A 20,357-nucleotide genomic window follows, 5' to 3' on the forward strand; every position below is an offset into this window, starting at 1 on the left:
GGGATGGTGTGTGCAGCTGCTATCATCATCTTTTTTTCCCTTTTGTTTTTTTGAGGTAGTGTCTTACTGTAGCCCAGGCTGACCTGGAATCCACTATGTAGTCTAGAATGGCCTTGAACTCATGGTGATTTTCCTACCTCTGCCGCCTGAGTGCTGGGATTAAAGGTGTGTGCCACTATGCCCGGCCTCTATTTTATTTTATTTAAAATTTTTTATTTATTTATTGGAGAGCGACAGACACAGAAAGACAGATAGAGGGAGAGAGAGAGAATGGGTGTGCCAGGGCTTCCAGCCTCTGCAAACGAACTCCAGACGCGTGCACCCCCTTGTGCATCTGGCTAACGTGGGGCCTGGGGAAGCGAGCCTCGAACCGGGGTCCTTAGGCTTCACAGGCAAGTGCTTAACCGCTAAGCCATCTCTCCAGCCCTCTATTTTATTTTTTTGAGGTAGGTTCTTACTCTAGCCCAGGCCGACCTGGAATTCACTATGTAGTCTCATGGCAATCTTTCCTACCTCTGCCTCCCAAGTGCTGAGAGATTAAAGGCATATGCCATCATGCCTAGCTATCATTGTTGACTTTATATAGTTTCTGAAATAGTAATCTGAATGTGGAATAATACTACTGAAGGATTCCAGAGTGCCTAGTTTTCAAGTATACTTCCTCTGGTGGGGGTGGTTCCTTTTACAACTGAGTTATCATAGTTAATAAGATGCTGTCGTCCTTCCCTGCCTGTCCTCTCACTTCCTCCTGTTTTGGTTGATTTTGGAGGCTTTACTTCATGCTACTCAGAGGTTGTGGCCACTGACGTTTTATTCTGAAAATTCATACATGAACCTGTAAATCTATAATTAGTGGGCAAAACTTAATCTATTAAAAAATTAAGAGCAGGGAGCTGGGTGTGGTGGCATAGTACTGTAATCCCAGCACTGGGAGAGAGAGGTAGGAGGACCAAGAGTTCAAGGTCAGCCTTGGCTACATAGTGCATTTGAGGTCAATCTGGACTACATGAGAGCTTGCCTTTGGCAAAAAAGAAGACTTGGGATTAGAGCTTAGTGGTAGAGCGTTTCTTTACACGTGTGACGCCCTGGGTTCCATCACCAGCCTCAGGGTGGGACAGTGAGGTAGTGTGGTGATGTGAAGAAATTGTCCAAAGAGCAGCCCGTAGGCCCACACTTTACTGTGCTTCCCTTAATGGAGGGTGTTTGAGGTAGGAACCAGCACTCTTTGAAGAGACTGAGGTTAGGTGACTCCCTCGGCCCCTTGTGAGGGGCCGAGCCTAGGCGACTCCTTGTGAGGGACTGAGGCCAGGTGATATGTCCATGCCGTCTAGCTGTTAAGCAACAGGGTTAGAGTGTGAACAGAGTTTGCTTGACTACAAGGCACTCTTGATTGCTTACCTGAAATGCAGTGGCTTCATAAATGACAGATTTCAGTGGACCAAGCCTAAGGTGACCTTACAAGAAGAGGTGTGGTGAAAATGTGATACAGTTACAGATTGAATTTGTACCATTTCACAAATGTCTTTTTCTCAGCAAATAATATAAAAATATTTTTTAATCTTTTTTTTGTTTATTTTTATTTATTTATTAAACAGTAGCAGATAAAGAGGCAGATAGACAGACAGAGAGAGAATGGGTGCTACAGGGTCCCCAGCCACTGCAACCAAACTCCAGACGCGTGTACCTCCTTGTGCATCTGGTTAATGTGGGAAACGAGCCTTGAACCAGGGTCCTTAGGCTTCACAGGCAAGCGCTTAACCGCTAACCCATCTCTCCAGCCCATAAAAATATTTTTTAACTTTCAAACTTACAAGCATGAAAATACTCATTACAATGTTTCCAGTGAAAAACTCAGCTATTGTTAATGACTTGCCATTTTTTTCTACTCTGCAAAATTTATAAAGACTAAATTGATTTTATATAATCTTAGTATGAAGAAAAGATTGTAAGTGAATCTTCAGAGAAAATAAAAAATCTATAGTTTCTTCTTTCCTGATGCTGAACATGTAAATTTTGTGGGACTGAGACATGTCAGCTATAGTAGTCACTGTCTCATTGTTAGGACAATACCCAACCTGAGCTCATTGGAAGAGAACTTATAGTTCTTACTGTAATTTATTATTTATTTTTTGAGGCAGGGTTTCACTCCAGCCCAGGCCGACGTGGGATTCACTGTGTCTTCTTAGGGTGGCGTTGAACTCACAGTAATCCTCCTACTTCCCAAGTGCTGGGATTAAAGGCGTGAGCCACCACACCTGGCTCTCAGCTTACAGTTTTGAGGGGAAGTTTCATCATGGTGGGAAAAGCATGGCAGAACAGACAGTCAGGGTGTCCCACTTTGTCACAGCACATGGTGGTGGGGAGCAGCAAGAGTGAACCAGTACTGGGAAGTGGGCTAAACAATATACTCCGAAGCCCACCCCCCAGTGATGCACCTCTTCCAGCAGTGCTCCACCAGCTGGGGACCAAGAAGGAGGCTTGATCACAAACACTTGAGGCTATTGAGGCTATGGGCACATTTTCCCATTCAAACACCATTAGCCTTGTTCCTTAGGCCTCCACCTATGTCCACCTGTGAAGTTAGGATGCCATCACTCACCTTGTGTAGTGACAGGACTGAGGGCCCACAGACATGCACAAGCACCTAAGATCCCCCAAGAAACACTCAGAAGTATCATAGGCTTTAGTAATGGAGCTGGAGGTTTATTCCGGTTGTACATTTTTTTTCTTTCTTTTTAGAGGTGGGGTCTCACTCTAGCTCAGTCTGACTTGGAATTCATTCTGTAGTCTCAGGGTAGCTTTGAACTCACAGCGAGCCTCCTATCTCTGCCTCCCAAGTGCTGGGATTAAAGGCGTGTGCACCACCATGCCTGTCCACATTGGGTTTTTACATGCACATGATAGTTATGGGTATAATTTAGTGTGACCAGGGTAGGCTGTCTCTGTCATACATTTGAACCATTTTCCTAAGATACAGAATAGCGAACTTATCTCAAGCTGAAAACTGAAAGCTTATATGTTCAGAATACACATTTTGTTTATGTTTTCCAAGGTAAGGTCTCATTCTAGCCCAGGCTGACCTGGACCTCACTCTTTAGTCCCAGGCTGGCCTCAAAATCACAGTGATCCTCCTACCTCTGCCTCCTAAGTGAAGGGATCAAAGGCGTGCGCCACCACACCTGGCTAGAATATACATTTTTTTTTAAGTTGGGTGTGGTGGCGCACGCCTTTAATCCCAGCACTTGGGAGGTAGAGGTATGAGGATCATCGTGAGTTCCAGGCCAGTCCGAGACTACATAGTGAATTCTAGGTCAGCCTGAGCTACAGCAAGACCCTACCTTGAAAAACAAAACAAAGCAAAAAGACTACATTTTATAAACTCTGAATTTATATTGTCACATAATAACTAAGAACATGCCATTTACAAGTTGGCCACAGTTATGTGGCTACTTTGATACTGCCATACCTACTGTTCTCTTCATAGTTCCCTAAACTGAAAACAGTTTTTTTTTTTTTTTTACTTATGAGAGAGAGACAGGGACAGAGGGAGAATGAATGAGAATGGGTGCACTAGGACCTCTTGCCACTACAAATGAACTCCAGACACATTTACCCCTTTGTGCATCTGGCTTTATGTGTATACTGGGGGAATCAAACTCAGGTCATCTGCCTTTGTAAACAAGCACCTTCATGTCCTCAGGATAAACTTTTTTTTAAAAATTAAAATAAAGTTGAAACAGCTGGTATTGAGCTATTTTCAGGAATAAGCTTAACTTTTGTGACTGAAGAAGTGTTTAATTTTTTCTCCTATATTTCTTGAATAGGTTAAAGAGTTAAGTGGTGATTTGACAGCTGCCACTTGTCCCTCACAGAGGGAGATCGTGCTGTTTTTAAATATTTTTTTTTTTGTTCATTTTTTTATTTATTTGAGAGCGACAGACACAGGGAGAAAGACAGATAGAGGGAGAGAGAGAGAATAGGCGCGCCAGGGCTTCCAGCCTCTGCAAACGAACTCCAGACGCGTGCGCCCCCTTGTGCATCTGGCTAATGTGGGACCTGGGGAACTGAGCCTCGAACCGGGGTCCTTAGGCTTCACAGGCAAGCGCTTAACCGCTAAGCCATCTCTCCAGCCCCGTGCTGTTTTTATATGTGCATAAACGTTTTTGTAAGGCCACAGTTGCCAGTTCTTTGGGAGGTGGGACGGCCTGGAAACTGTCTCCTGGAGACAGGTGTGGCTCCACAGTACAGCCGGGTATAGGATGCGGCCTCACAGAGACTGGGGGCAAGCTCTGTGACTGGCTGCATCTTAACCACCCTATCTGGATCGTGGACAGGCTGAGCAGACGCCACAGGCCTTTGTGCTGCCAGCCAGGTTTCTGAAGCCTGTCTCTTGCTTGTGCCCACACTTTAGAACACAGCAGAACTCAGAGCAGTTCTGGTCTGGTCCTGAGCATCTTACGGGGAGAGTTACCCTAACCGTCTTTTTCAGCATCTTGGGAAGGAAGGCTCTTCCTGGAAGTGCCATAGGGGGCACTGTTGCACCTTTCTCTTTAAGAGGTCTGATCTTCCTATTTGTAAAAGAGGACTTAACCAAGGTTCCTTTAATTTGACTTTTTCATTTAATGCTTCAGAATAACACAGTGCCCATTATATGTGGACACCTAGAAAATATTCCATTTATATTCCTTTTGCATTGTCATCTCAGCATGGAAATTTCAGGCATGCTGTGAGAACTGTGGTGAAGTTGGACTTCTCTCCCAATATTAGAAACTGGTAGAGAGATGCACACTGATTCTGCAGTATCTTCTAGCAGCCAAGAAAGTCGTGATCCACACGGTTTAGTCTCCAGTTGCATGCTTGTTATAGGGTTGCCATTTGGGATAATGGAAAGAACCTGGCTTTTCTGGTTCAGATAAGGTCTGAGGGCAGGCACTGCTCTTGGCCGTGTGCCTTGAGCCATCTGTCCCTGGTAGCACATTGGCTCAGTTGGTGGGAACTGAGTTGGTATGCGTCTGCTGTTTCTGGTCATCCCAACGGAGGCAGACACTTCAGCTATTATTATTATTTTTTTAAAATTTTTATTAGCATTTTCCATGATTATAAAAAAAATCCCATGTTAATTCCCTCCCTCCCCCCCACTTTCTCCTTTGAAATTCCATTCTCCATCATATTACCTCCCCATCACAATCATTGTACTTACATATATACAATAGCAACCTATTAAGTTCCCTCCTCCCTTCCTTTCTCCTCCCTTTATGTCTCCTTTTTAACTTACTGGCCTCTGCTGCTAAGTATTTTCATTCTCATGCAGAAGCCCAGTCATCTGTAGCTAGGATCCACATATGAGAGAGAACATGTGGCGCTTGGCTTTCTGGGCCTGGGTTACCTCACTTAGTATAATACTTTCCAGGTCCATCCATTTTTCTGCAAATTTCACAACTTCATTTTTCTTTACCGCTGAGTAGAACTCCATTGTATAAATGTGCCACATCTTCATTATCCACTCATCAGTTGAGGGACATCTAGGATGGTTCCATTTCCCAGCTGTTATAAATTGAGCATCAGCTATTATTTTTACATGCAGTCTTGATTAAAAAAAATTTTTTTTTAAATAGAGGTTCTTACCATGTAACCTAGGCTGGCCTTTCTAGTCCCCCCACCCCAGTACTGAGATTCCAGGCATGCACTGCTGTGCCTGCTATTGGAGCCATCATTTTGTAATATTTGACAATTGCTAAGGGATTAAATAGGAAGTAGTGGTTTTATGAAGAAAGACCCAATTAAGACACAAGCGAAGGGCCAGATCTCCTGGTTCAGGCGTGTAAAGCCCAGTCATCTGGGAACCGGAGGCAGGAGGATGGTGAGTTCAAATCTTAAGGCCTGTCTGGACAATTTAGTGAGACCCTGTATAAATAAGGAAAAAGAGTTGAGACCACAGCTTAGTGGCACTGCACTGGTCTTGCATGAGGTCCTGGGCCCAGTCTCACTTTCTCTCTCTCTCACATGCATGGCCAGTCTCTCTCTCTCTCTCTCTCTCTCTCTCTCTCTCTCTCTCTCACACACACACAGCCAGTGAGAGTCCGCCATTGGATGCTATCAGACCTGCAGCTCCAGGGTTCTGTTGACTTCCTTTTGAGAAAGAGTCCCACTGTGTACTTAGGCTGGCATGGACCTCAGGATCCTCCTAGATCAGCCTTCTGAGTGCTGGTTTTCGGGCATGTACCACCATGCTTTCCAACTTTCCCTTTTCTTCCCTGCCCTGCCCTGCCCTTCCTCTTCTCCCCCCCTTCCCCTCGCCTTTTCTCCTTTCCTTTCCCTTCTTTCTCCTCCCCTCCTCTTTCCCTTTCTCTTCTTCCTCCCCTCCCCTCCGCCCTCCTCTTTCAGGGCTGAGGGAATGCTCTGCCACTGAGCCACATCCCCGCCCCAGGTACTGGCTGTTCAGTATACCTGGGGCTCATTCAGTGTTTGTTAGTTAGTGTGCATTGGCCCAGTGTACACTCCTGTTTTCTCCAGGTGAGCAAGGAAACGAGTAGAAGGTGGAGAGCTGCCGTGTAAAGCTACTTTTGCCATGATTCACAGGTATAACCTGTGGGCTCCTTTTAGTGTGGTTTTTCAGTCCTGGCAGCGCTGGGCCACAGGGGCTTCCTGTGGGACCTCCCCCATCCTGAGGGAGACCAGCACCCATGGGAAAGGAAGGACTCAACTCTACCGGCCCTCAGCCCAAAGCACAAGTGCTTTTCAGTTTGGTGGTGGGTTGCAGGGGTAGTTTTAGGTGGTATGTAAAAATAGAAGGGCTACGGCGTGGCTCCGCTGCTAGAACTCTTGCTTAGCTTGCACGAAGCCCTGCGTTTGATTCCCTAGCACCGCATCAACCCAGCATGGTGACAAAAGCCCCTGTAATACACGCACTTGGGAGGCAGGAGGATCAGGAGTTCAAGGCCAGTCTAGACTGCATAGTAAGACCCTGTCTGAAAACAAACAGATAACCAAAATACAAATAAAAAGCAAATAAACAAAAAACTACCACAACAATATATATAAATGTACATACATACGTATGCATGAGTGGAGATTGCTTGTATTCAAAATAGCTCTTAAAGTCCTGTAATCATGAGTTTATTCTCTATTTGGGTAGTAAATAATATTTTCATAAGAACATGTTACTAGGAACAATCTTTGTTAACTATTTAAAAATGATATTAGCTAATGATAACATGAATCCTGCCCTCTGGAGCTCATGGGCTGTTTTGTTGTAATGGAAAATTATATTCTGCAGAGGGGACTGCTTGGTCCTCATGGATATTGGCTAGTGTAGCAGTTGATGAATCCTTTCATAGTTGCTTGACAATAGTAAAGCTAGTTGTTTTATATTTTAAGTTCATGATAAAGCATCCTTCTAAACATTAGATACTTTCAGATTGATGAAATGTCCAGTAATTATGTGTGTGTGTGTGTGTGTGTGTGTGTGTGAGAGGGGGGGGGGGAGATACTAATTTGGGGAGAGTAGTGGTATTTCTGTATTACCCTCTGGCACCTTTGCTCCAAAAATAATATTCCTTTGTGAGTTGGCCTATTTGTGAAAATAAGGAATTCTTGCACCTGTTTACTGATAGCTAGGAGTGTGAGCTTAGGCAGTGGGAGGGAGAAGTAAGGAGGCAGTTTACTATTTGTTTAGGATATGATTAATAGTAATTTTCTTTTATCTCTGAAGCAAAAAAAAATCATGGTACTATCACACTGTTACTCTGAATTGCTTTTTTTTTGGTTGTTTTTATTTTTAATTTTTAAAAAAATTTTTATTAACATTTTCCATGATTATAAAATATATCCCATGGTAATTCCCTCCCTCCCCACCCCCACACTTTCCCATTTGAAATTCCATTCTCCATCATATTACCTCCCCATTACAATCATAGTAATTACATATATACAATATCAACCTATTAAGTATCCTCCTCCCTTCCTTTCTCTACCCTTTATGTCTCCTTTTTAACTTACTGGCCTCTGCTACTAAGTATTTTCCCGAATTGCTTTTCTGATGAGATTGAAGCGTTTCTGGTTTCTCAAGACTGCGTGAATTGTGAAATGTGTTTTAGCAGTTATCTCTAAAGTAGTATTTGTTTTCTAAATGAAAGACCTCAATCTGTTCTCTCTTCCAGGGGCACAGGAAGTTCTCATTGACCCAGGTACATGATCTACATGCTTAGTTTCCTTTGGTTGTTGTTATTTTTTCAGTGCTTGTTTCATGGTGGTGTGAATGAATGGTGGCAAGTTCTGGATTGTGATCCTTGAAACATTCTGATTTAAGTAAAGTTAAATCAGAACTGTTAAAAACCTGATTGCTGTTTAGTCCTTGCTTGATGGGGCACCCTATTGCTTTGTGTTGTCTGATGAAGAGGGGAGATCCCCCAGCATGGTTAAGTGAATGATTTGAGAACTGTGCCTTTCTGTTTTTGAATGCACCAAGCATGCTTGTGCTGTTAATTTTGAATTCTGTCACAGAATGATTCTGCTCTGATTCTGCTGCCTTGCTCCTTCTTCCAGCAGAAATTTGAGTTACCTACAATATTTTTCATATGTGCATATTATATGATATGATGTGATATGTGCATATCATCTACCTACTGCTTAAAAAGACAGATGGGAAGAGAGAGAGAATGGGCATTCCAGGGCCTCCAGCACTGCAAACGAACTCCAGACATATGCACTAGTATGTACATGTACCCTCAAATTTATGGAGATTCTCCTGCCTCAGTCTTTTTTTTAAAAATTATTTATTTATTTGAGGGATACAGAGAGAGAAAGAGGCAGAAAGAGAGAAAGAGAGAGGGAGAGAATGGGCACGCCAGGGCCTCCAGCCACTACAAATGAACTCCAGATGCATGCGCCCCCTTGTGCATCTGGCTAATGTGTGGGGAATCGAGCCTTGAACCGGGGTCTTAAGGCTTCACAGGCAAGCGCTTAACTACTAAGCCATCTTTCCAGCCCTGCCTCAGTCTTTGAGTGCTGGGGCTACAGGTGTGAGCCACCATGCCCAGCTGCATATTTTTTTATTTTTTATTTTTTTATTTTATTTATGAGTGACAGACACAGAGAGAAAGACAGAGAGAGGGAGAGAGAGAGAATGGGCGCGCCAGGGCTTCCAGCCTCTACAAACGAACTCCAGACGCGTGCACCCCCTTGTGCATCTGGCTAACGTGGGACCTGGGGAACCGAGCCTCGAACCAGGGTCCTTAGGCTTCACAGGCAAGTGCTTAACCGCTAAACCATCTCTCCAGCCCTGCATATTTGTTTTTAATGGGGAAAGAATTTATTTATTTGAGAGGAAGAGGAAGAGGCAGATAGAAAGAGAAAGAACAGGTGCACCAGGGCCTTTAGCCACTGCAATCAAACTCCAGACGCATGCACCACCTTGTATATCTGGTGTTAATGTGGGTATTGGGGAATCAAACCCAGGTTGTTGGCTTTGCAGGCAAGTGCCTTAACTGCTGAGCCATCTCTCCAGCCTGGGAAAGAATTTTTTTTTCTTTTCAGTGTTGGGTGACAGGAACATTGTGCTGAAATGGGTTGTACAATGTGTGACGCAGGTTAACAAAGTACACAGGGCCCTGGTACTCTCTGAGTGGGTCTTCCTTTGCACTTTGTTCACCAATGGCACACGTTGTGTGATTCACTGGACATGGTTTTCCAGTCATTGGGGCTTTCTTTCCCTCTTAACTTTCTGTAATCAGTATAACACAAACCCATTTTATTACAGTGTGCAGTTATTTCATGAGCTCACTTACTTACTGACTTAATCCAAAACAGTAACCAAGTAAGTACTTGTAATGACAGACCCCTTCCTTTGGAGTATACAATGGCACTTCTCAGGCTCCAGGCCCAAGGTGTCTGCTCTCGGCTCCTCCTTGTGAGTCCTGATTCTAACGTGGAGCTGCCTTGGGTTTGCACACTGTTCTTTGACTGTTCAATTTTCATTCCTCCCTTCTCTACCCTGGTGGCTAAGTTCCTCGGTAGGTTTGTGGAAGGCACAGATAAAGGACCCAGAGCTTGCAGTAGTTCCTTTGCTTTCTGGAGCGCTGAGCTGCTGAAGGGCTTCGGGTAACTTCCAGTGACTTCTGGTGACTGAATGGTGACTACCAGCTTAAGAAGCCAGGATGGTGGTCACCTGTAATTCTAGTACTCAGGAGGCTGAGGCGGGAGGATCATGAGCTCGAGAGCAGCCTCGGCTCCATTAGCAAGACCTTTCTCACAAACAACCCCTTCCCCCTCCCAAGAACAATTCAGTCTACATTGGCTGTACTGGTCCATGTTATTGAGTCTACTCAGGGTAGCTATGTCTGAAGTAATGAAGTAATTTTAGTACAGTGATCACATTACTTCTGGGAGCATTAGAGGGGGACACCTTAGAGCTATTTCTGGAAGTCAGGTTTTTATTGAGATAAAGAAAGACTGTTTTCCACACTTGTGAGAACTTTGATAAGAAGGCTTTGAGGGGGCTGGAGAGATGGCTTAGCGGTTAAGCGCTTGCCTGTGAAGCCTAAGGATCCCGGTTCGAGGCTCGGTTCCCCAGGTCCCACGTTAGCCAGATGCACAAGGGGCGCACGCGTCTGGAGTTCGTTTGCAGAGGCTGGAAGCCCTCGCGTGCCCATTCTGTCTCTCTCCCTCTATCTGCCTTTCTCTCTGTGTCTGTCCCTCTCAAATAAATAAATAAATAATTTTTTTTTTTTTAAAAGAAGGCTTTGAGGAAGTGCAGCTGAGGCTGGGTGCCAGGAGCAAATGCAAGGGCATGTGCGCTGGGCATCTCGCTCACACACCTCACAGAGGGTGTGGCAGAGGCACGCAGGCAGGTTGTCAGCACTGTCCTAGGAGGGCGTCTTCCCAGCATGGGCTGCATTCTGCTTGTCAAGTGAGGGGGGCCGCTGTGGCTCTGCTTGTCCCAAATCAAGCTCCTGCTTCGGGGCCCCAGCCCCCAGCCTGAGCCTTTGGGCCTCTTGGACCGTACTAACCCTTGCGTGGAGCCTGGCTTCCTTTAATCTGCCACCTCCTCTGCTGTTTAGACCCTGACAACAGATGGGCTAGTGCATGGGGTTGGAGGGCTTTGCTCCTATCTCCTAGGAGCTGTGGGATCTGGCCCGCCCCAGCCTCCGAGGGAGCTGATAACTCTTAGTGGTAGCACTGTTGTCCAGCCCTGTGGAAAACCCACTTGCAGAACCATCACAGGAAAGCACTACATCACATGTTTGAGCTTTGCTGTGGTAGTTGAAAAGAATGGTCCCAGTTCCCGCCTACCTCCCTGCAGCTACTTCGGGCGCTTGCTCCATCACCGATGTTAAAGCCGACAGGCTTCTTTCTGACTTCTTGGTTGGAACTTAGGTGGAAAGATTCTTTTTCTTTGCTTCTGAATGCTGTGTACATTCAGTAAGTGCTTGATTCAGGCAAAAGTGTCTGCAGAATTTCAGTTGATTCATATTTGCCTTCCACACCTTTGTGTTGAGAAAAATTTCTTCCACCAGTAACAAAAATTAGCAATTTGCACTTAGGTGTTTTAGATGTTCTTAAAAACATCTGTAATGTTTTTAAGGTTGTAGATGTGTCAGGACTTCATTTCTTTTTATTGTGGAATGCTGTGCAGTTAGCATGCTGCATTTGCTCTTCCATTCTATTTGTTGACAGACATCCGCATGGATTCTACTTTAAAAAAATACTTGCATGTCAGTGTGTATGTGTGTGCGCGTGTGCATGTGCTTGTGTTTGTGCCGGGGTCTCTTGCTGCTGTAGGCTAACTTCAGATGCACATGCCACTTTGCATCCAGCTTTATGTGGGTACTGGGGAATTGAATCCAGAGCAGCAGGCTTTGCAAGTAAGTACTTGAACCACAGAGCTATCTCCCCAGCCCAGGTTCCACTCTGGCTGTTATGAACTAGTGGGCATGGTTTTGCATATATTGTTCTATCTCTGTCTGGAAAGTGAAATTGCTAGTTATAGGCTAGTCAGTGTCTTAACTCTTTCCTTCTTCCTTTCTCCTTTTTTTTATGATAGGGTCTCAGTCTAGCCCAGGCTAACCTGGAATTCACTATGTACTCTCAGGATGGCCTTGAACTCAAGGCGGTCCTCCTACCTCTGCCTCCTGAGTGCTGGGATTAAAGGCGTGTGCCACCACGCCCTACCAGTGTCTAACTTCTTGAGAAACTACCAGGTTATATTCCAGAGCGGCTGCCACCGAGCAGTCCACCACAGTGCCCTTGACCTCCAATTGCTCTGCACCTACCTCAGACTTTTGATTCCCGTCAGGTGTGAAGGGTGTCTTACTGTCTAGCAGCATCTGTATTTTTAGAGGACATGGCAATGATACTTAAATATGTGTGCGCACTTCTCTGTTTTTTAGAGCATTTTGTAGCTTTTCAATGTTCTAACTTTAGAATTTTGTTAAAAAAAATCATCCGTGGCTCTAGTGTGATGTGACGGAGTTCATTCTTGTATGTGTACAGAAAAGATTCTGCCTTTACTGTAGCCAGTGTCAGGTGGAGGGTTTCTAGACCTTTTTTCTCCATGTTTTTGGAGTTGGCTAGCAAGTGTAGTCTATCCTTTCTCTCTTCGGGTACTGAAGCAGGATTCAAAAATATATATATATTTTTTCCAAGGTAGGGTCTCACTCTAGCCCAGGCTGACCTGGAATTCACTGTGTAATCTCTGGCTGGCCTCGAATTCATAGTGATCCTTCTACCTCTGCCTCCCAAGTGCTGGGATTAGTACGCCACTATGCTTGGTTAAAAATATAAAAAAAAAACCCTTTTATTTGTTTATTCTTTTTTTTTTTTTTGAGGTAGGATTTCACTGTAGTCCAGGCTGACCTGGAATTCATTATGTAGTCTTAGGGTGGACTCAAACTCAAGGCGATCCTCCTACTTCTGCTTCCCAAGTGCTGGGATTAGAGGTGTGCACCACCACACCTGGCTCTAAAAAAATTAATTTTGGGGGCTGGAGAGATGGCTTGGCAGTTAAGTGCTTGCTTGTGAAGCCTAAGGACCCCTGTTCGAGGCTTGTTTCCCCAGGACCCACGTTAGCCAGATGCACAAGGAGCCGCACGCATCTGCAGTTCTTTTGCAATGGCTGGTGGTTCTGGCATGCCCATTCTCTCTCTCTTTCTCTCTCTGCCTCTTTCTCTCTGTCACTCTCAAATAAATAAATAAAAATATAAACAAAAAAATCTTAAAAAATTAATTTTGGTTATTTATTTATTTATGTGAGAGAGAGAGAAAAAAAAAAAAGAGAGAGACAGGGCACAACAGGGCCTTCAGCCACTGGAGACGAACTCGAGATGCATGTACCTCCTTGTGCGACTGGCTTAAGTGGATCCTGGGGGATCAAACCTGGGTCCTTAGGCTACACAGGCAAGTGCCTTAGCTGCTAAGCCATTTCTCCAGCCCTCCCAAATATTTTTACTTATTTATCTGCAAGCAGAGAGAGAGAGAGAGAGAGAGAGAGAGAGAGGGAGGGAGGGAGAGTCTGTATGTTATATAACTTCCCAAGGGGCCTGAATGCTTGTGCTTTTATGTTTTTAACTTATAAATGCCTTGACTACACTCTTCTCGGTATGTTTGTTTATTAGGTGTTTACTTACTTCTCTGTAATTCATTTTTTTCAAGGGGTAGGTTTGCATGTTTTGAAACACGACTTACTTTTTCTTATGGGAGAAAGGGATTTATTTCAAGCTTACAGATGCAGGGGATGTTCCATCAATAGTGACATAAGCTGGCTCTCATTCATAAATACAAGCAGAGAGGAAACCACCACCAGCCACCAAACAACACAAACCAGCAAGCAGGGACCTCTCCAGAGCTCACGCCTCTCTGCACACCTTTGGGCCTGAAGGCAGGTCCATCCCCAGTGGCACAGCCCCTGTGGCAGGACAGCCTGCTGGGGGCTGAAGCTGCAAACTCAATCTTCATGAAACTCCTGAATGACTTTCTTTCTTTAATGTGAAAATCACGTTCGTTCTAGAGACTTCAGAAGGTAATAGGCAAAATAGAAACACTTAAAAATTCCTCATTTTTTGTTTCATTCAGGATGTTCGTGATTATTCTGGGTCCCTTGAATTTCCACATGAATTTTAGGGTGAGATAATCGACTTCTGCAGAGTCTTTCGCGGGGACTTTGGTAGTGATTATGTTAGATCTGAGGACCAGTTTGGGGACCAGCCTGTGCATTTTATGTCTTCCAATCCATGAACATGGAACATTTTTTTTGCTTATTTAACTGCTGTGACTTTTTGTATCTTCCAGTCCATGAACAAGAGATGTCTTTCCACTTATTTAATGTCTGTGATCTTTTTTTTTTTGTTAACAGTGCTGAGATTGAATCTGGGTCTCAAGCATATTAGGAAATTGCTGTCCACTGAGCTGAACCCCAGCCCTATCTTTAATTTTTTCTGCTCTGTTTGGAGTTTTCATAAGTACTGGGCTAAATGAGCTGTGTCCTCACACTTGAGTGCTTGCAGATTTCAGAGTGTGATTTTCTTAAATTTATTCTTCTCTATTTAAATCTTTTTGGTACTATTGTGAGTGAAATTACTAATATCATTTTCTGCCAGTTTATTTCAGGCACATATAGTTAACTTTCTTTTTATTTTTTTTTTTGGTTTTTCAAGGTAGGGTCTCACTGTAGCCCAGGCTGACCTGGGACTCACTATGTAGTTTCAGGGTGGCCTCAAACTCATAGCAGTCCTCCTACCTCTGCCTCCCAAGTGCTAGGATTAAAGGCGTACGCCACCATGCCTGGCTTTTAACTTCCTTTTAAAAATATCTTATTTTTATATTTAAAATAAAAAAATTAAGCTGGGCATGGTGGTGCATGCCTTTGATCCCAGCACTCGGAAGGCAGAGATAGGAGGATCACCGTGAGTTTGAGGCCACCCTGAGACTACATAGTGAATTCCAGGTCAGCCTGGACCAGAGTGCAACTCTACCTCAAGAACCTCCACACTGATTTCCACAATGGCTGGACTAGATTGCATTCCCACCAACAGTGTAGAAGGGTTCTTCTTTTTTCGCATCCTTGCCAGCATTTATTGTCATTTCTTTTCTTTTTTTTTTTTTAATTCTATAGTTATTTTTTTTTAATTATTTATTTATTTATTTATTTGAGAGCGACAGACACAGAGAGAAAGACAGGTAGAGGGAGAGAGAGAGAATGGGCGCGCCAGGGCTTCCAGCCTCTGCAAACGAACTCCAGACGCGTGCGCCCCCTTGTGCATCTGGCTAACGTGGGACCTGGGGAAGCGAGCCTTGAACCGGGGTCCTTAGGCTTCACAGGCAAGCACTTAACCGCTAAGCCATCTCTCCAGCCCTGTCATTTATTTTCTTGATGGTAGCCATTCTGACAGGAGTGAGATGGAATCTCAAAGTAGTCTTAATTTACATTTCCATGATGGCTAAGAATGTTGAACATTTTTTTTTTGTTTTGTTTTTTTGTTTTTTCAAGGTAGGATCTCACTGTGGTCCAGGCTGACCTGGAATTCACTCTGTAGTCTCAGGGTGGCTTTGAAGTCACAGCGATCTTCCTACCTCTGCCTCCCGAGTGCTGGGATTAAAGGCGTGCGCCACCATGCCCGGCTTGAACATTTTTTTTAGATGTTTATATGCCATCTGTATTTCTTCTTTTTTTTTTTTAAATATTTTTATTGTTTATTTGAGAGCAACAGAAAGAGAAAGAGGCAGATAGATAGAGAGAACGGGTGTGCCAGAGCTTCCAGCCACTGCAAACGAAATCCAGATGCGTGCACCCCCTTGTGCATCTGGCTAACGTGGGTCCTGGGGAATTGAGTCTTGAACTAGGGTCCTTAGGCTTCACAGACAAGCGCTTAACCGCTAAGCCATCTCTCCAGCCCCTGTATTTCTTCTTTTGAGAACTCTTTAGTTTCATAGTCCATTTTTAAATTTTTTTTATTTCTTATTTAGTTTTTTGAGTTCTTTGTATATCCTGGATATCAATCCTCTGTCAGATGTATAGCTGACAAAGATTTTCTTCCATTCTGGAGGTTGCCTTTTTGCTCTATTAACAGTGTCCTTTGCTATACAAAAGCTTTGTAACTTCATGAGGTCCAGTGGTTGATCAGTGTTTTTTTTTTTTTTTTTTTTCCTGAGCAATTGGGGTTATATTCAGAAAGTTGAAGGGTTTACCCTACTTTTTTCCTCCAGCAGTTTCAGAGTTTTGGGTCTGATGTTAAGGTCTTTGATCCATTTGGACTTAATTCTTGTGCATGGAGCGAGGTAAGATTTTATTGTTATCCTTCTACAGATAGATATCCAGTTTACTCAGCTATTGGTACATATGCAGTTTACTCAGCACCATTTGTTGAAGAGGCTGTCTTTTCTCCAATGACTAATTTTGGAATTTTTGTCAGAGATCAGGTTGCTGTAGCTACCCAGACTTCTTACATCTGGGTCCTCTGTCCTATTCCATTGATCTCCATGTCTGCTTTTGTGCCGGTATCATGTTGTTTTTGTTACTATGGCTCTGTAATAGGTTAAAATTAGGTATGGTGACACCACCAGGCTTATTTTTTGTTACTCAAAATTATTTTAGATGTTCGAGGTTTTTTGTGCATGAAGCCAACTTTAACATTCCCGAAGTAAACCTTGCTTGGTCATGGCATATAACCTTTTTACATCTTGATGCATTCAGTTTGCTTGTCTGGGGTTGAAGATTCTTGTATATATACTCACAGTAATCATTGACCAGTCTTGTAGTTTTCCTGTGTCTTGGTGCCTTTTTCTGGTTTGGAGACAGGACAATATTGGTTTCATAGAATGAACTGGTTACATTGTTTTTCTTTTTTCCCCAGTGTTTCTTCCTCAGCTGTTTTTGGGTAGAGTTTGTGGAGAATGGGTGTTAAGTTGCCCTTAAATTGGTTGAATTCAACATTGAAGCTGTTTTTATACTAGTTTTCCTTCAGAAAAAATTTTTCATCATTGTGTCAATATTTAAAAATTTTGTTTGTTTATTTATTTATCTATTTGAGAGGGAGAGAGAGAAAGAAAGAAAGAAAGAGGCAGATAGAGATTGGGTGTGCCACGGCCTCTAGCCACTGTAGATGAACTCCAGATGCATGTGCCATCTTGTGCATCTGGCTTGCATCTGGGTTCTGGGGAATCGAGCCCCAAACCAGGGTCCTTAGGCTTCATAGGCAAGTGCTTAACCACTAAGCCATCTCTCCAGACTGTGTTTCAATATTTTTGTTTGGGTTTATTCAGTTTTCTTTTTTTTTCTTGAGTTCATTTTGGCAACTTCTAGGAATTTGCCTGTCTCTAGATTGTGCAGTTTATTGGGCTCAGATGTTTATCATGTTCTCCCAGCCATCTTCATTTATGGTAGATTGGTATAGTGTGTGCTCTTTTAGCCCTGGTTTAATTTCACTTAGTGTAGTTTCCTTTGTCTTTAAAAATGCACTTACTCTTCTAGAAACATCCTGAAAGATGCATCAAGTAACGTTCCTGAAAGTACTCACAAAAACACAACAAACTTGGAGGACTTAGATCGCCTCCTATCAAGGCTTACTCTGAACTTATTCGTCAAGGCAATGTGATACTTGCATGAAGATAGACTCAGTGGCTTGAGGGATGGCTTAGTGGACACGGTGCTCGCCGCTCAAGTTGGAGTGTCTGAGTTCAGTCCTGAGGCTCTGGGTGGAAAGCTAGGAGCCAAGATGGGCTTCTGTGATTCCAGCACACTGACGTTGAGATGGAGGCAGAGACAGGAGAATTAGTGCTCACAGCTCAAGAAACTTTCAAGAACCCATGACGATACAAAGACTCTGGTGTACTTTTCCTGGTGACGCAGCGGTGGCTGTCCTTTGTCTTGTCTTGTTTCCAGCGTGAGCTGCAGGCTGGCTGTGCTCCCTGCGCCTCAAAGGTGCTCTCCAGTGACAAGGTCAGCGCGTCGACAGTGCTGCGCGGGTTTGGCAGCAGAGGGCTTGACGTCCATGCATTACAGGAGCAGCACGTCCACGCATACCAGAGCATTATGCTCTGCTTCCCGCACTTAACGTGTCACTGACTGTCCCCAGGTGGCAGTTATGCCCAGGAAGCAGTCTGGGATCACTCGTGGTGTTTTGTGCCCATGTTGCTTGTGCCATGTAAGCTGGCATAGTTTCTTTGTATTTCATGATAATGGATGTGTCTGAAGAACACTTGTCGGTATTTCTGGGTTGGTTTGCCGGTTGTGGTCATCATGTTGGTGGATGGGGAGGGCTGAGTGAGTGATGTATCCTGTGTCAGACCAGGTGCGTGTGACGCTGGCCAGGTAGATTCTGCGAGCACTCCCATGCTGAAGTTGCTCTTCTCACTGTAATTAGTATGTTTGTGGGGAACTGCTTTGAGAGGGTGTAAATACCTTGTTCCCCATTACATATTCCATAACTAGTCTTGACATTCAGTGAATTCTGTCTTGTTCATTTGAGAAAGGGTCTTACTGAGTAGCCATGTGTAGACTGGAAGAATCAAGAAAAAAGACTTAACCAAGTCACTACTTTGGTCGCCCAAGTGATTTCACAGTCTGCCTTTGACCATTCTGATTTCACGAGGAGTTTTCTTTCTGCCCTCCTCTTCCTCCCACTGCCTCCAGTCCTCTGCTGGCTACCTGGCCAGGGTCCATGGGCTGCTTGTGGCCAGTGGAGGTGCCTCAGGCTGGCTCCTATGCCCACTTGACATATTTTCAGTTGTGTTTTGAACATCACTTTGTGGCTCAAGGTATTTTAGGATCGTTTTGCACTTTCCTTGTCTCAGCTCAGAAAGCAGCCCCAGCGAAGTCGTCCTCCGTTCACTTGTTCATCTTCCTTCTCCGGCAGTGAGAGGCTTCCTGCCATCGTCAGTGTGTCTTCTCAGGCCTGCGATGGACACTAGTTTGGGAATTGGTGGCCAGTGCCCTGTAGAAGCAGATATCTGCACGGGGGTAGACTACAAAGTCTGGTGGGTCCTCCTGCCCGTGTCCTGTGCAGACACCCAGCCCCATGCTGCCGGGCCCCCCTTCTGATGCTGCCCAACAGTGGGCTCTCCTTGTGTGTTTGTGGCAAGTGGCTCCACCTTTGTTGATTTTTTTTTTTTAAGACTTTAAGATGTGAACATGACTCCAAAAGTCAAAAGGGATCTCCAGAAACATGCAATTTCCTCTTTTCCTTCTGCTTCACTTCCACCTGCCCTTATGGGCAATGGATGCCATTTGTTCCATTTTTTTGGTGTGTATAATTGGGTGGTGTGAATTAAACAGATAGATGTTCTTATTCACTTGTGCACATGGTAGGTGCTGGGGCTGGAGCCCGGGCACACATGCTAGCCAAGTGCTCTGTTGCTTAGCTACCCAGCCCTGCAGTTTTCTTTTTCCCCCCCTTAAAAAAAAAAAATATATATATATATACATATATATATACATATATATATATATATATATGTGTGTGTGTGTGTGTGTGTATATATATTTGAAAGAGAGAGAGAGAGAGAGGGAGGGAGGGAAGAAGGGAGAGAGAGAGAATGGACACGCCAGGGCATTCAGCCATTGCAAACAAATCTTGTGCATCTGGCTAATGTGGGTCCTGGGGAACTGAACGTGGGTCCTTTGGCTTTGCAGGCAAGTGCCTTAACTGCTTCGTTGACTCTCTAGTCATGCAGTTTCCTTTTTTTTTTTTTTTAAATTTTTATTAACATTTTCCATGATTATAAAATATATCCCATGGTAATTCCCTTCCTCCCCACCCCCACACTTTCCCGTTTGAAATTCCATTCTCCATCATATTACCTCCCCATTACAATCATTGTAATTACATATATACAATATCAACCTATTAAGTATCCTCCTCCCTTCCTTTCTCCACCCTTTATGTCTCCTTTTCAACTTACTGGCCTCTGCTACTAAGTATTTTCATTCTCACGCAGAAGCCCAGTCATCTGTAGCTAGGATCCCCATATGAGAGAGAACATGTGGCACTTGGCTTTCTGGGCCTGGGTTACCTGACTTAGTATAATACTTTCCAGGTCCATCTATTTTTCTGCAAATTTCATAACTTCATTTTTCTTTATCGCTGAGTAGAACTCCATTGTATAAATGTACCACATCTTCATTATCCACTCATCTGTTGAGGGACATCTAGGCTGGTTCCATTTCCCAGCTATTATAAATTGAGCAGCAATAAACATGGTTGAGCATGTACTTCTAAGGAAATGAGATGAGTCCTTTGGATATATGCCTAGGAGCGCTATAGCTGGGTCATATGGTAGATCAATCTCTAGCTGCTTTAGGAACCTCCACACTGTTTTCCACAATGGCTGGACCAGATTGCATTCCCACCAGCAGTGCAGAAGGGTTC

At 44.1% G+C, this 20,357-nt stretch overlaps 1 protein-coding gene across 2 annotated transcripts in view; it reads left to right on the top strand.

The window, feature by feature from the left end:
• Trappc9 (trafficking protein particle complex subunit 9) overlaps positions 1–20,357 on the top strand; it is a 562,289-nt gene that overhangs the window by 19,875 nt on the left and 522,057 nt on the right. Inside the window, exon 5 of one of the 2 annotated variants that reach the window (XM_045143193.1) lies at positions 8,160–8,186. The exons of the other annotated variant lie outside the window; for it this stretch is intronic. Coding sequence (XP_044999128.1) covers positions 8,160–8,186 — 27 coding nt within the window. The remainder of the gene's footprint in view (positions 1–8,159; positions 8,187–20,357) is intronic. 2 annotated transcript variants of the gene reach the window in all.

This window comes from Jaculus jaculus, chromosome 2 (genome assembly GCF_020740685.1).
Source record: "Jaculus jaculus isolate mJacJac1 chromosome 2, mJacJac1.mat.Y.cur, whole genome shotgun sequence".
Classification (NCBI taxonomy): Eukaryota; Metazoa; Chordata; class Mammalia; order Rodentia; family Dipodidae; genus Jaculus; species Jaculus jaculus.